Source organism: Hemiscyllium ocellatum, chromosome 2 (assembly GCF_020745735.1).
Source record: "Hemiscyllium ocellatum isolate sHemOce1 chromosome 2, sHemOce1.pat.X.cur, whole genome shotgun sequence".
NCBI classification, from domain to species: domain Eukaryota; kingdom Metazoa; phylum Chordata; class Chondrichthyes; order Orectolobiformes; family Hemiscylliidae; genus Hemiscyllium; species Hemiscyllium ocellatum.
In genome coordinates, this window is record NC_083402.1 from 106,537,081 (window position 1) to 106,551,452 (window position 14,372).

At 38.4% G+C, this 14,372-nt stretch overlaps 1 protein-coding gene across 2 annotated transcripts in view; it reads right to left on the bottom strand.

Moving 5' to 3' along the window:
- Positions 1-7,867: 7,867 nt before the first annotated feature.
- Positions 7,868-14,372, bottom strand: part of LOC132824466 (lysine-specific demethylase 4C-like) — a 436,488-nt gene continuing 429,983 nt past the window's right edge. For both annotated transcript variants that reach the window (XM_060839018.1, XM_060839010.1), the window contains one exon: positions 7,868-9,464. In XM_060839018.1, the coding sequence (XP_060695001.1) occupies positions 9,294-9,464 (171 nt within the window). In that variant the 3' untranslated portion in view covers positions 7,868-9,293. The remainder of the gene's footprint in view (positions 9,465-14,372) is intronic.

The window sequence follows — 14,372 nt, forward strand, 5'->3', positions numbered from 1 at the left end:
CAAACCTAAACCCCATTCATGTAAACTTTCTAATAGGGATTACTGCAAGGTAGTCTGGACCAGAAACCATGGCTCATGGATCTTCAAATCATTTGTTATGCCACTACACACTGACAAAGAAAGATTCGTTCATTTAGCAAAGTTTTAATCTGGCCAAGGGTCAGAGCAAGCACAATAATAGGCAACAACTCTCAAATTTTGGCTTTCATATTGCAGGAGGAGAGGAAACAAAATAGAAAAGATGCAGTGTACATTCATTAGGAAGTTGCAAAGTCATAAAGAAATTTTAGTTGGAGCTTCCTTCACCTTTGTTAAAGTTAATGAGTCATTTGATATGATTTCCTTGGAGTCCGCCATAGTAGTGAATTTAACTTTTCATTGATAGTAAGACAGAAACATAGGGTCAAAAGTTAAATACTCGAGAATTAAGTGGGGCAATTAGGAATACTTTTCCAGTGGGTTGTGCACTCTAATCTCTATCATTAAATATTCTGAAGCACAAGCCATGAACTCATTTAAAGTAGTTAGGAGGAGGTTTAAAAGTAGTATTAATTAAGACATCTCTGGTGGAAAAGCACAGGTGTAGACTTGATCGGCCAAATTGTTTCCATGATAAAGCAGAATAGAGTATTCATTTGACAGTCTTGGAATCAACTGCAACAACTTGTTAAATGTACGTTTGTTTTTGCCTTTACTGTGGCCTGCTCCAATGAGCTCAGAAGCATAGTCAGGACACCAAAAGAGCTTGCAAATGGTAGGTGTCAAGATGTGTAAAAACAATGCCAAGGCCAAGGCATAGGAGGCTATTGCTGGAAAATGGAATTGGAATGGTTAGGTTGTTGCGCAAATGTGATGGACTGAAGGCCACTTGGCTGTGCTGTAGAGCTCCGTGACCCTTAGTTGCTTTTTGTGTCCATATTCCTGCCATTTAAACCCTTAGCCTGGTGAACATCTCTTCACTCATATGCCACCTCAATTTTCACTCTAGGGTGATGCTGAGTTTTTATTCATTCATGAGATGTGGGTGTTGCTGGTTAGCCAACATTAAATCCCTTCCCTTGTTGCTCTTGAGAAGATAGTGCTGAGATGCCATCTTCACCTGCTATGGATTGAGCTACAATACCATTAGGAAGTGAATTCCAGGATTTTGATCCAGCGACACTAAAGGAACAGTGATTATACTTCCAAGTCAGGAAGGTGAGTGGCTTGAAAGAGAACTTGAAAGTGGTGTTTTTTCCATATATCTGCTGCTCTTGTCCTTCTAAGTGGAAATGGTCACGGGTTTGGAAGGTGCTCTCTGAGCATCTTCGTGAATTTCTACAGTGCATCTTGAAGATCACACACAATGCTCCTATTGAGTATCGGTGGCGAGGGAGTGGATGTGTGTGGCTGTAGTGCCAATCAAGCCAATCATGTTTTGTCCTGGTGGTGTCAAGTTTTGAGTATTATTGGGGCTGCATTCATTCAGGCAAGTGGGAAGTATTCATCACACTCCTGCCTTGTGCCTTGTTGATGTTGGACAGTGAAGGAACAATGACATATTTCCAAATCTGGATGGTAAACTTGCAGGTATTTGTGCTCCCATATGTATGCTGTCCCTTTGTCCTTCTCAATGAAAATAGTCAAGTTTGGAAAATGCAACATAGGAACTCTGTTGTATTCCTGCATGCATCTTGTAGACTGTACACACTGCGACTACTAACATTGATGGTAGAGGGAGTGAATGTTTGTGGATGTATTGCCAATTAAGCGGGTTGCTTTGCCCCAGATGGTGTTAGGCATTTTGTGTTGTTGGGGCTACACTCATCCAGGCAAGTGGGGGGGTATTCCATCACTTTCCTGATTTGTGCCTTGAAGATGGTGGACAGGCTTTGGGGAGTCAGCAGGTGACTCATCACAGTATTCCTAGCTGCTAAACTGCTCTTGTAGCCACAGTGTTTATGATATAAGTCCAGCTGAGAGGTCCTGATCAATGCTAACTCCCAAGACATTGTTAGTGGATTGCCTATGAACAATTCAGTGATGGTAATGCCATTGAATGCCAAGCATTGGTGGTTAGATTGACTCTTATTGGTGATGGTCACAGCCTGGCATTTGTGTGGCATGAATGTTACTTACCACTTGTCAGCCCAAGCTGGGATATTGCATTTGAACATGGACTGCTTCAGTATCTGAGATGTGAATGGTGCTGAACATTGTGCAATCATTGGCAAACTTCCCACTTCCCGTGCATTTAAGAGGCATTAATATAGGATCACTGCAGAAGTTTTACCCCAGTGATAAAGACAATGGAGTAACAGAACCATGGACTGTCACCTCATAGGCTAAAACTATAAAACAGGAAGATCAAAAAATAAAAATAGATGATTTTTAAACACAACTGAGAGGATGCAAAATGATTCAAGATGGTAGATTTGCTTGACAATTGCACAGGGGCACTCCAAGTTGAAATGCATTATAAATTCACCAATAGATTAATTTATTGCTATCGTTCATCCTCTCAATCAGCATCACAGAGAAAATAAAAACCATAAGTATGTTTTAGATGCTCGCTTGGCAAAGGTTATTGCGACCACACCTCATTCCGAAACAGATATAAGTCAAAATACATTATTTTCTTTGAGATTTTCTTGTATTCGTAATCATCAACATTTTGAGATAGCTTAGAAGCTTCTTCAAATACAAACAATCCACCAACAAAAAAGGATGAGAGTGAAACTTTTAACCATTGGCAGAGCAGAGTTATGGCTGAGTACCACTGAAAGACCAAACCCACTTGACAAAATGAGGCAGAAGAGAATATTGAAAAATAGGCTTCAGTTGCTTAGATTGAAATCTGATTTTAACGTCTGGAATTTGTAAATGCTTAAAGTTTATTGTGATACAAGTAAAAAAAAGAGACAAAAGTCGGCATTGTACTGAATAGTATCTTGCATAATATTTCCAATGCAATCTATTAATCCATATTAAAAACAACATACAGAACTGAGATGTAATTGGTACATTATAGTGAGAAGACACATTGTAAGATAAACTTTTGTTATGGTCTGGCTATATTTCCACATCAATTCCCCAAGTGTTTGCATCGGTTTCATTTGAGAATTCCTGGAGGCATTAAGGGATGGACAGGTTTATGACAATTATTTTTTCTGCCTTCTGTTATGGACAGAAGGAAAAGATGAATTGACTTATTTTAAATTGCTTCTCTTTTGTCTATAAGCAGAGGTTTTTATTTTCTTACTGCTTTTCAAATAAGTGCTGGGGTGTTCATCCCCCAACCTTCTGTTTGCGACGTCCATATTAAAGATGATCCATAGAAAGCTTGTTAGGATTAAGACGGATGTATGGTTTATTCATGCATTCAAATCTGAGGGATGCTAGTTTCAATTCTCTCACACACACACATATACAAGGAAGAATGAAAAGGAGAAATAGATTATAACATTTTGGGAGTTACCATTGACCAGAAACTGAACTGGCCATAGAAAGACAGTGCTAGAAATGCAGATGAAAAGCTAGGAATATTGCAGGAAGTAATTCATCCCCACCACTGACAAGGCTTGATGGAATATTCTCCACTTACCTGAATGAGTGCAGCTCCAACAACACCCAAAAAACTTAATACCATCCAGGGCAAAGTAGTCTGCTAGATTGGCAATACATCCACAAACATCCACATCCTCCACCACCAATGCTCAGTCGGAACAGTGTGTTCAGTCTACAAATGTATTGCAGAAATTCAGCAGGGTTCCCATACAGCACTTTTCAAAGTCTTGACCTCTTTCATTGAAGACAAAGGGGCAGCAGATACATAGGAAGACCACTATCTGCAAGTTCTCTATCATCCAGAAATGTCAATGTTCCTTCAGTGTCGCTGTGTCAAAATCCTGGAACTCACACCCTACTGGCATTGTCATCTACCTACACCAAATCGACTGTTGCAGTTCTTGATGGCAGCTTACTGCTACCTTTGCAAGGACAACTAGGGATGGACAAGAAATGTTTGGCCAGCCAGAGATGCACACATCCCATGCATTAATTTTAAAAATTAAGAATGAGTTAAAAATGAAATAAAAGAGTATTCATTCACAATTTTGTCTGAATTTAGAAAGTTAACATTCAGTTAAAAGCAAAATACTGTGAATACTAAAAATCTGAAATAGAAACAGAAGCGCTAGAGAAACGCTGCAGGTCTGGCAGCATCTGTGGAGAAACAGAATTAATATTTGAGTCCAATGTGATTCTTCTTCAGAAAACCTTGAATCTAAAATTATTTTTCATTCTGGATTCAAACTTTTAGTAAGATGAGTCTGTTTATCAAATGAATATAAAATTTGATTTTCAGGAAAAATTTTAAGAACAAAAGGAGTAGGAGCAGGAACAGGCAAATCAGCATCTTGAGCCTGCTCCGGCCGAGTTCATCTCATCTCAGCCTCAACTCACTTTTCTCCCTGCTCTCCATAACCCATCAAGCCATTACTAACTAAAAATCTGATTAAATTTCAAGAGGATGCAGACAATGTCCTGGTGTCCACCGCACTTTGGGGTGATGAATTTCACAGATTTATGACCTGTTGAGACAAATAATTCCTCATCAGTTTTAAATCTGCCACCTCTTAAATAGAAGCTATGAGTGCAGGTTCATAGTTCCTGGAAAATGGAGGCTCAGGTAGATAGTAAATGCCTTCTTCACTATCCTAGGTTTTCCTTTATTGTTCAAAGCATTGAGTATAGGAGTTGGAGGTCGTATTGCACCTGTACAAGACATTGGTTCGGCCACTTTTGGAATATTGTGTACAATTCTGGTCTCCCTCCTATGGAAAGGATGTTGTGCAACTTGAAAGGGTTCAGAAAAGGTTTACAAGGATGTTGCCAGGGTTGGAGAGTTTGAGCTTTAGGGAGAGGCTGAATAGGCTGGGGCTGTTTTCCCTGGATGTCTGAGGCTGAGGGGTGACCTTATAGAGGTTTATAAAATCATGTGGGGCATGGATAGAGTAAGTAGATAAGGTTTTTTTCCTTGGGATGGGGGTTTCCCGAATTAGAGGGCATAGGTTTAGGGTGAGGGCAAAGATATAAAAGAGACCTAAGGGACAGTTTTTCACACATAGGGTGGTGGGTTTATGAAATGAGCTACCAGAGGAAATAGTGAAGTACAATTAGAACATTTAAAAGGAATCTGGATATATGAATAGGACAGTTTAGAGGGGAATTGGCCAAGTGCTGGCAAATGGGACTATATTAATTTAGGCTATCTAGTTGGCATGGACGAGTTGGACTGAAGAGTCTGTTTCCATGCTATACATCTCTATGACTCTTATGACGTCATGTTCCAGATCGCATGGGAAACATCTGCTCTAAGTCTACTTTGTCAATTCCTTTTAGCATCCTACATACCTCGACTGGACTTCCTCTCATTCTTCTAAACTTTAACAAGTATAGGCCTAATCTGATCAATCTCTCCTCAAACTGTCAAGTGAACCTCCTCTGAACAGCCTTCAATGCAACTATATCCCATCTCAAAGAGGCCAAAACTGGAAACAATATGTGACCTGACTGACAACTTGCACAGTTTATCTCCAATTAGAAAAATTGCCTTTTTATTGCAATTTACTTTTGCACCTATTTTAGTGTCACCAACAAATTTGGTCAGAGCACATTTTATCCCTGAATCCAAGTTATTAATAGATTGTAAGTAGTTGAGTCTTCAAGGGCCACTTCAATAGTTACAGTTTGCCAACTAGAAAAAAAAATCCAAAGTCCCTGCTTTCTGATGGTTACCCAATCCTTTATGCAAGTTAATTTATTACCATTAACCACATGGTAAGATCACATGTGAAATAGCCTTCTGTGCCACACCTTATCAAAAACCTTCTAGAAATCAAGGAACATCATATCTCTAGGACTCTGATTATCCTTGTTATATCGTCAAATAAAAACTGTCACAAATCAGTGAAATGTGATTTACCTTTCACAAACAATGCTGACTCTGATGGATTGCACTCTGGCTTTCCAAATGTCATTCAATCCCTACTATGCAGAAAGAGGCTATTCAGCCAATCGGGTTTGCAATGACCGTCCAAAGAGCATACAACCCAGACCCAGCCCCTGCCCTATCCTGGACTCAACATTCACTGTGGGGGCAAATCCACTTACTCTGCAAATCCCTGGACACCATGGAGCAATTTACTGGCAATCCACCTAATCTGTGCATCACCGGACATCACGGTGGCTCAGTGGTTAGCAGTTTTGGGTAATTGTCTGCGTGGACTTTGTACATTCGCCTATGTCCATGTGGTTTTCCACCTGGTGCTCTGGTTTCCACCCACTGTCCAAAGATGTGTCCCATCACTGCCACCTTAATAATAGATTTGAATAATTCCCCAAAGACACATGCTAAACTAACTGGCCTACAGTTCCCTTTTTTCTGCTTCGTTCTCCTTCTAAATAAGTGTTACACTAATACTTTTTCTAGTCCTCTGGAACTTTTCCAGATTCAAGAGAATTTGAAGAGGATTTAGACTAGAGTTAGGATTAGCAACAGTTGAAGTCTGATTCAAGTAACACCTGTTAGATACTTAGCACACTGACTTGATTTTAACTGCACATTGCTTTTTACCAGACTCAAGCAAAGAAATCTAGAATTACAAACAAATTTGGTTTTATGAAGATCAACTTTGGTTATGTGACACAGCTCCTGAAGAAGGGCTTATGCCCGAAAAGTCGATTCTCCTGCTTCTTGGATGCTGCTTGGCCTGCTGTGTTTTTCCAGCACCACATTTTTCAGCTCCTGGATGAATCAATTTCAAATCAACAAGGCAGTTTCTATGGAACAACTGCCCTCTCCCTCTCCAGCCAGGGCAGTTATTCATTTGTCCGAGATCAATAAAGAACTGTTAGCACCACTTCAGACATAATGAGTTTCAATAGCCCACTTTTGTTCAGAACTGGCTGTGCGAGATAGTTGCACTTTATTCTTGTGGATTGCAAGATCCACACAATGCAAGGATGTAACAGTTCAGGAGGATGATGTCCAGGTTCTGACATGCTAATTGATGACTGTAATCCTTCCAGAATCTTTGCATTAATTTAAGATAGTCAAAAGCATGGCTATTGCCAATCAATGTTCATTTTAAAATTTAAACCAGAATAGCTTTAAAAAGAAGTTAGGATCTCTTTTCACGTCATAGACATAGCAATAGAGGATATTTTCCTTTGTTTATACTCTCGTACATTATTTTTGGTCATTAAGGTGAATAGTACCAAGCCATATAACACCTCAGAAACAAAAATCTGCAACAAATTCGTGAGATCAGATACTGTACAGGATACCTGGAAGATAAATCTTCTGCTGTATCCCAACAATCTGTTCCATTGTCTATATCATTGTTGAGGCCTTATACACTTCTACAAGATTTCCCCCATAGTCTCGTATAAAATCCCCCCTCAATCTCCTGTGCTCTAAAGAAAAAAGTCATCGCTTGTCCAACTTCGCCCTATAACTCAGACTGCTGAATCCTAAGTAATTGTTGGTTGTGCATTTTAACTGTTGGCCTTCTCAACAGGAATGTTCAACAAACAATTTGCTTTCATATAGTCTTTAATGCAGAATAAATAATATCATGGTGTTTCAGACCAATAAAGGAGGTCAAATGTATAGCTGCCAAAATTTTTCATTATATTAAATTGGGCTGCAATTAAAATCATGTCATTGACCTGAAAAGGCAGTAAGAAAACATAATTTATAGTGGTCAGAGTTTTGCATTATAAATTCTCACTCTGATGTCAGTTAATTATCTTCACTGATGAGTAGCCTCTTTTCGAGTTTTATATTTTTAAAACTATAGGAATCGTATTCTGAAATGTCTCTCTCAATGAAATAACTGAACAGGCATGTTGGTAAGTACTTTTGAAAAGAAGAATTTGAATGAGAATAGATTCAAAAGCACAGGAGATTCAAATTTGCTGTTCAAAGCTATAATGGGCTTACATTTTGTTGGAAATGCAGAGTTCCTTCTGGGAGGTGCCGTGCAAAATGGTGTGAAACATACTGCAATTTATTTTAATTCCTTAAGGCAAAACATGCTTGATGTGTGCCAAGAGAGCAATTCAGATCGCATACTACAAGTTATAGAAAGCCACATGCATCCTCTTATCAAAAGCTGCAAATGCAGTCATGGACAAACAAACCCTTTCTGCTGCAGTAGTACTGAACAAAAAAATTCTGCGGAATTGATGAATTCAAAAGACCAGAAGATAATCAGTGCTGGCGGTTTTATTCTACTCTGCCCATTCATAAACTTTAGTGTATTTAAAGAGGAAAATCACATTAAATAACCATAAAGTAACAATTACGCCGAACAGCTATAATACAGGAGCTGTGGTTCCTGGTTTTAAAGAGCACTTCAAATGATTTGAACTTCACACACCTTTGCTATAGTTAATCACTCAAGTATAAACCCTTTATCCTGAGTGGGACTGACCTATACTCTGCATTAACTCGCTCACCTAAATGGTAAAGGGAAAGGATTAAGTGTAGCAAAGGATTCTTACTAAAAACATCCTTAACGTCTACTTCAAAAATGCTGCAGGATTCTTATGCATTTTACCTCATTGAGAAAGCAGTTATCTAGATTTACAGAATAGAAAAGAATTCCTGATAATTTTAAAACCCTCAAGAGTTTCTTTTATAACTGATGAGTACCAAATAACATAAAATGTACTTGTTTGCAAACTATCTGTCACTTATCTGTCTTTTATTAAATATAAAAAAACCCTGCCATCAGGTAGCAATGGATACTTTCTTTCTCTTTTGCAAAGTTCAGCTTAATAAAAGCGAAAGAACCGAGTAAGAGTGATTCCATAACAGTGTCAATAAAATTAAAAGGCTAAAAACAAGCACAACAGATGCTACTCGAAACTGTAGCAATAATAATATAAAAAATATTTTAGTACACATAAGCATGTTATTTTTTTTTAAACATAGGGCCCAAATAGGAACCTATTTTGAGACTCTTGAAAAATCATTCATATCAGTAAAAGTTCTTGTTCTGAGAAGAAATTTCCAGATATTTCTTCGTCCCTTTATGTTCTTCAAAAGAGGGTGGAGGACTGGGATGGAGGGAAGCCTTAAGTCCATTATATGATGGAAATGGATTAACTTCAATCCCTCAACTTGCACATAAAATTTGTATTACAATGCAATATAGTGAAAGTTACTGTATCCAAAACATTTGTCAGACTTTTCAATCAATATCGTGATCAAAATAGCTCTCTCTTTGGCTGTCAGCATGATTTTATTGTCCTTGGCGACAATGTGTTTGGAAGAAATTTCCCAAGAAGGTACGATAACCAGGATCATCCACGTACTCGTTCATGAATTTGGAATTCAGGACCCTTGGGCGTTTCTTCGCCTGAATGTTCTCTGTGGAAAATGTAGCTTCGTAGCGCATGTCTGAGGCTGAAGACTGAAAAACAAAAATCCATTGTCAGAAAATTGCAACCGAGGGACTCCGTTTACATGTATGGTGCTGTTCCACTTATCCTATTGGCTGCAACAACATTCGGGGTTCAAATATTTGTGATTTAGTGAAAAAAGTGGGATGTTACAAATGAAAGGCAGACTGCTACTGAACATGAGATTACTTAATTTGAATTGAAAATCTGAATAATTTTTCAGCATACTAAAGATCTATTTCCTTGATATCACTGATGGTTCTCAATGTTAGGGGAATTGAAATTACCAGCATGGCAGGGAGGACAGAACACAGCCAATATAAACTTGAGAAAGACATAAAGAGTAGGATGGGGAGAAGAGTGACTTGGGATAGGATTAAAAGTGTAAGTGTGAATGAAATAGCAGGGATAAGAGGGTCAATGCACACTTGTGTCAATGTTAACATAGGGAGGCAAGCAAATTGACAGAATCGTGTTATGCTGATGTGAAAAGAGTTCCAGCATGAACTACAAAAGGATAAAAGAGGAACACTAGGCTGACAAGTAAGAAGAGAGAACACCTCCCATAGATAATATATCGATGGAGAAGAATGTGAATAAGATTGGAGAAAGGAGGAAGAAGTATGGGAGAGATGAAGAGCACCACTGATAGGAGAAGGGAATCGTGTGGCTGTGAATGAGAGTGGGTATAGATGATTGATTCCACACCAGCATAACAACCATATAAATAATTTATAAGGTCTAGTTTGAAAATAAAAGTAGGGTTACAGGAAAAAGATAAAGCAGTGGGACCAGCTGAGATGCTCTTTCTGAGATGTTGAATGGGTGCAATGTGCTGTAACTATTTTACAATTCTGTGAAAAACTATTTATAGCAGAATCTATCACTCAGAATGAAAGGAAAACGCATAGAACAACCATGCCACAGGCTACCTTACAAAAATGCATCATGGGTAATACGGAATCAGTGGAAATCAGGGAGAAATATTACCATTGGTTGGAAGCATATCAGACACAAAAGGAAATAATTCTGGCTGTTGAAGGTTCATCATCTTAGTCCTTTCATCATTCTAGCAGTTCAGGAAGGCAGCTCCCTACCACGTTCTGAAGGGCAATAAATACTAGTCTAGTCAGTGATGCCTACATCCTGAAGAAAACTGATCTTCCCAACACAAAGTCAGAAGTGGGGAATGTTTGGTGCACAATGGTCAGCTGTATTTGCAATCTCTCAGATACTGAAGCAGTCCATGTCCAAATGCAACATGACATGGATAACACTCAGGCTTATGGCCGAAACATTGATTCTCCTGCTCCTCGGTTGCTGCCTGACCTGCTGTGCTTTTCCAGCAACACGCTCTCGACTCGAATCTCCAGCATCTGCAGTGCTCACTCTCTCCTAGGTTTGGCCTGATAAATGGCAAGTACTATTGACATAATTGCCAGACAATCACTATTTCTAACAACAAAAAATCTAACTACCTTCCTTTGATATTCAATAGCATTGCCATTGACATGGAGACAGACAGCCGAACAAATCAGCATTCCTATCTGTGTATTCGCAGCACAGTAAAATTAAAACGTAGAAAGACCCTCAAGATTGACTCCAATGGTTCCTAACCAGACTTTTTGAATAATCAATCCCAGGCTCTCTGAATAATAAATACTGGGTTTACAGCTTAAACTAAAGATTTAACTATTTATTAACAATACAGTAACATTAGCAGAGCAAAATGAAGTAAAGTCATGTAATAAATGTCAATGATTTAAACCCAATAAACTTTTGTTTTCAGCACCATTCACACAAAGACAGTTAAGGAATAACTAAAAGAAAATAACAGAAGTGGCCAGGTTACTTAAGCATTTTTCATGATGCAATGTTCCACACACATATATAAACGTCTCTTGGTTGATTTTCTGAAGGTGTCACTCAGGGACACCTTTTCTGTTCATTCTGAGAAAGTTTCTCCTCTCCTTATAATTTAGATTCTATTCTCTGAACTTCCAAATGAATGATAATGGGAGGTTAGACAGGGAGCTTTCAAACTTTCATGCTGTTGCATCAGCAGTTAAATTCCCAGAAACACAATCCAAAAACCCAGTTCAAACTCTCCTATATCTTCCTCTGTTTGACAACCATGTTCTTTCCCAGTCTTGCTAGCACTAATTCCAAGGTGTTGGTCTCATTAATGGCCGAAAATCTGCTATCTAGTTAAACTCTCAGTGCCGAAGAATTTGTAGAAACCTTTGATCACAAATCAACCAACAATTAAATTGCACGCCTGTCCTCACATACAAACACCTTCTTGTTTGTTCATTTGTTTTTACCCAACACAAGATGCTGTGCAGGGTCCAAAGGTCATTTTCAGTTCATAGCTACGAATCAAAATTGATAAAAGTATAAAACAAAAATAAAGAAAAATCAATGTCAACATTCTGTGGATTTCCACTGATCAGAAACTGAATTGAACCAGCCATATAAATATTGTAGCTACAAGAACAAGTCAGAGGTTAGAATTCTACATTAAATAATTCGCCTCCTTGTCTTCCCAAAGCTTGACCATCATCTAGAAGGCACTTCACCCTTCACTTTCCTGAATTAATAGAATTCCAACAATATCCAAAATACTTGACACCATCCGGAACAAAGCAATCCACTTGAGTAGCACCCCAGCTACTAAAGATGCAAAGTGATAGCAGGGTGTACCATACAAGTGGCAACTGCAGCAACTTTTTTTTCAATAGCCTCCACCAAACACATTTCTACCAGCTAGCAGGACAAGGGCAGCAAATATATACAAACACTTGTAAGCTATCTTTGATGTCATACACCATTCTGACTTGGAACTATATTGCTGTTCCTTCACTGTGACTGGGTCAAAATCCTAGGACTGCCTTGTTAACAGCATTGTGGGTGTCTCAACACCAGATGGGTAAAAGCAAATCAAGAAGACAGCTCACTCCACCTTGTAAGTGTAATTACAGATGAACAATAAATGTTGGCCTTGGCAGTGAAGCTCACATCCCATGTAAGAATAGAAAGAACAGTGAGGGGAGAAAGGAGGAGGAATTTGAAAGTGCACAATTAATTGTCCTCTTCCTTTATCATTGGCTGGGTTCTGACATATTGTGTAAAACTTGCCAGTTACGCTATTCAAAATTCCCCTTTCGTATTCATAATGTCAAAACAATAAAAATCAATGATGCGTAGTTCCAACCCAGAAACTGAATAAACGCTGATGCAACACTAATAGGCTGGTAACTCAGGAATGGTCAAGTCCAGCACTATGACAGATAAATAAATGGTTTTGTAACAGAAGTTGCAGATATGTTAAACATTCCATAGCTTGTTTGAAGGTGTTTAAAAAAAGTTGAAATGCCTGATTGGGAAATAACAAACAGTAATAACACAAAACTACTTTGTATGGTCAAGTTAATTCCCAGTATTTCATGATTCACATCAAAGTAGGATTTTTCTCGTTTAAAACCCATAGTTTGCTTATTAATATTCAAAATGACATTATTTTTCTTGACGTTTCAGAGCTTTTTTCTATTTGTTGTTGATAAAAATACATTGCAAAGTTGTTCTTGAAAAAGAATGCATAACATTAAGAAGGACCTTAGCTGATATTTCAATCAGGTTGGAGAAATCAAAATTAGGTGAAATTCTAAGACATAACATGAAAACAATTTTATTTTCTAATGCCAAAAATTAGGACTTCTGGTTATTTTCGAACTCATTTACACTTCAAATGGATGGAAAATTTAAAACAAAAAAGTGATATTTCATTAAGCCAATAAGGTCATCAGTTCAACAAAAAGTACTTGGACAACACCCTTTCTCTATGCTGTTCAAGGAGACATCATCAGCTCTTCCAACCTTTCCAGTTCCTACCTGTTATTGTCTCAGTTTCTCTGTCAAGTCAGACTAATCTCTCCCAGCTCTCCCAAGTTCGACTGGAATACATCTTCTCTCGCCCTGCTCAACTCTTGTCTAGCACTTCTTTTCCCTGTTAATCCATTACAGGTTGTCATTCTTATTCCAAATTCTGTTGCTCCACGACTTCAAATTGCTCTGTTTTTCTCCCTCACAACTCCCAAATTTTGAATGCTCTGCATTCAAGCTAGCAATTTTTTCTCCTTTCATGAATGCCGCATTCCCTTCCCCTCCCCAAACCACTTGTGAATGATCATACACAGATATCTCTTTTTTACCTTTTCAGAGTGCTGCACTGGTTTTCTTCAAATGCCTCTGCAACCAAATTGACCTCCTCCATCTTGCCAATTTCTCCCGTAATTGCTGCCTGTGTTTCCTAGCTTCGGACTTCTTCACTGCTGTACTATATGTCATTCTACTTCCCAGTGTCCAATCAGAACCAATGTTGCTCCTTGGAAGAATTAAGATCACTGAGCTCTGTAAGCAGGACCTTCTCTTATAAAGATATACCATCCATAGTAGCTGGAATAATTTCAAACAGCATTCACGTTTATAGATGCAGTGTAAAGGAGAAAAAGATGGTTGGTGGTGATTGTTATCAGTTGTTGTAGACATGTGAACTAGACTCCAGATAATTGAAGAATATAAAGTTAATAGAGGGGCCATTTGAATTCAAAATTATTTGCCAAGACTTGTCAGAAGCCCAAAACAACACCTTTGTAACATTTGGATGAAAGAGCTAGTCTATGGAATACAGTTTCCTGCTCACTTAGCTGTTGATAACATGTATTACAATACAGAATTATTCGAAGCCTCAGTCTGGCAGTGCCCACAGGACAAAAATGAATTAAACAAAAGTTCAGTTTAAGTGAATACATTTTACATTTTTCAGATAGGTACCTTTATCTTATCTATTCCCTGGCTGAACTCACCAATCAAATATGTTGCCCAAGGCAAGACACACATTTCCTACTTCTTTTGTCAAA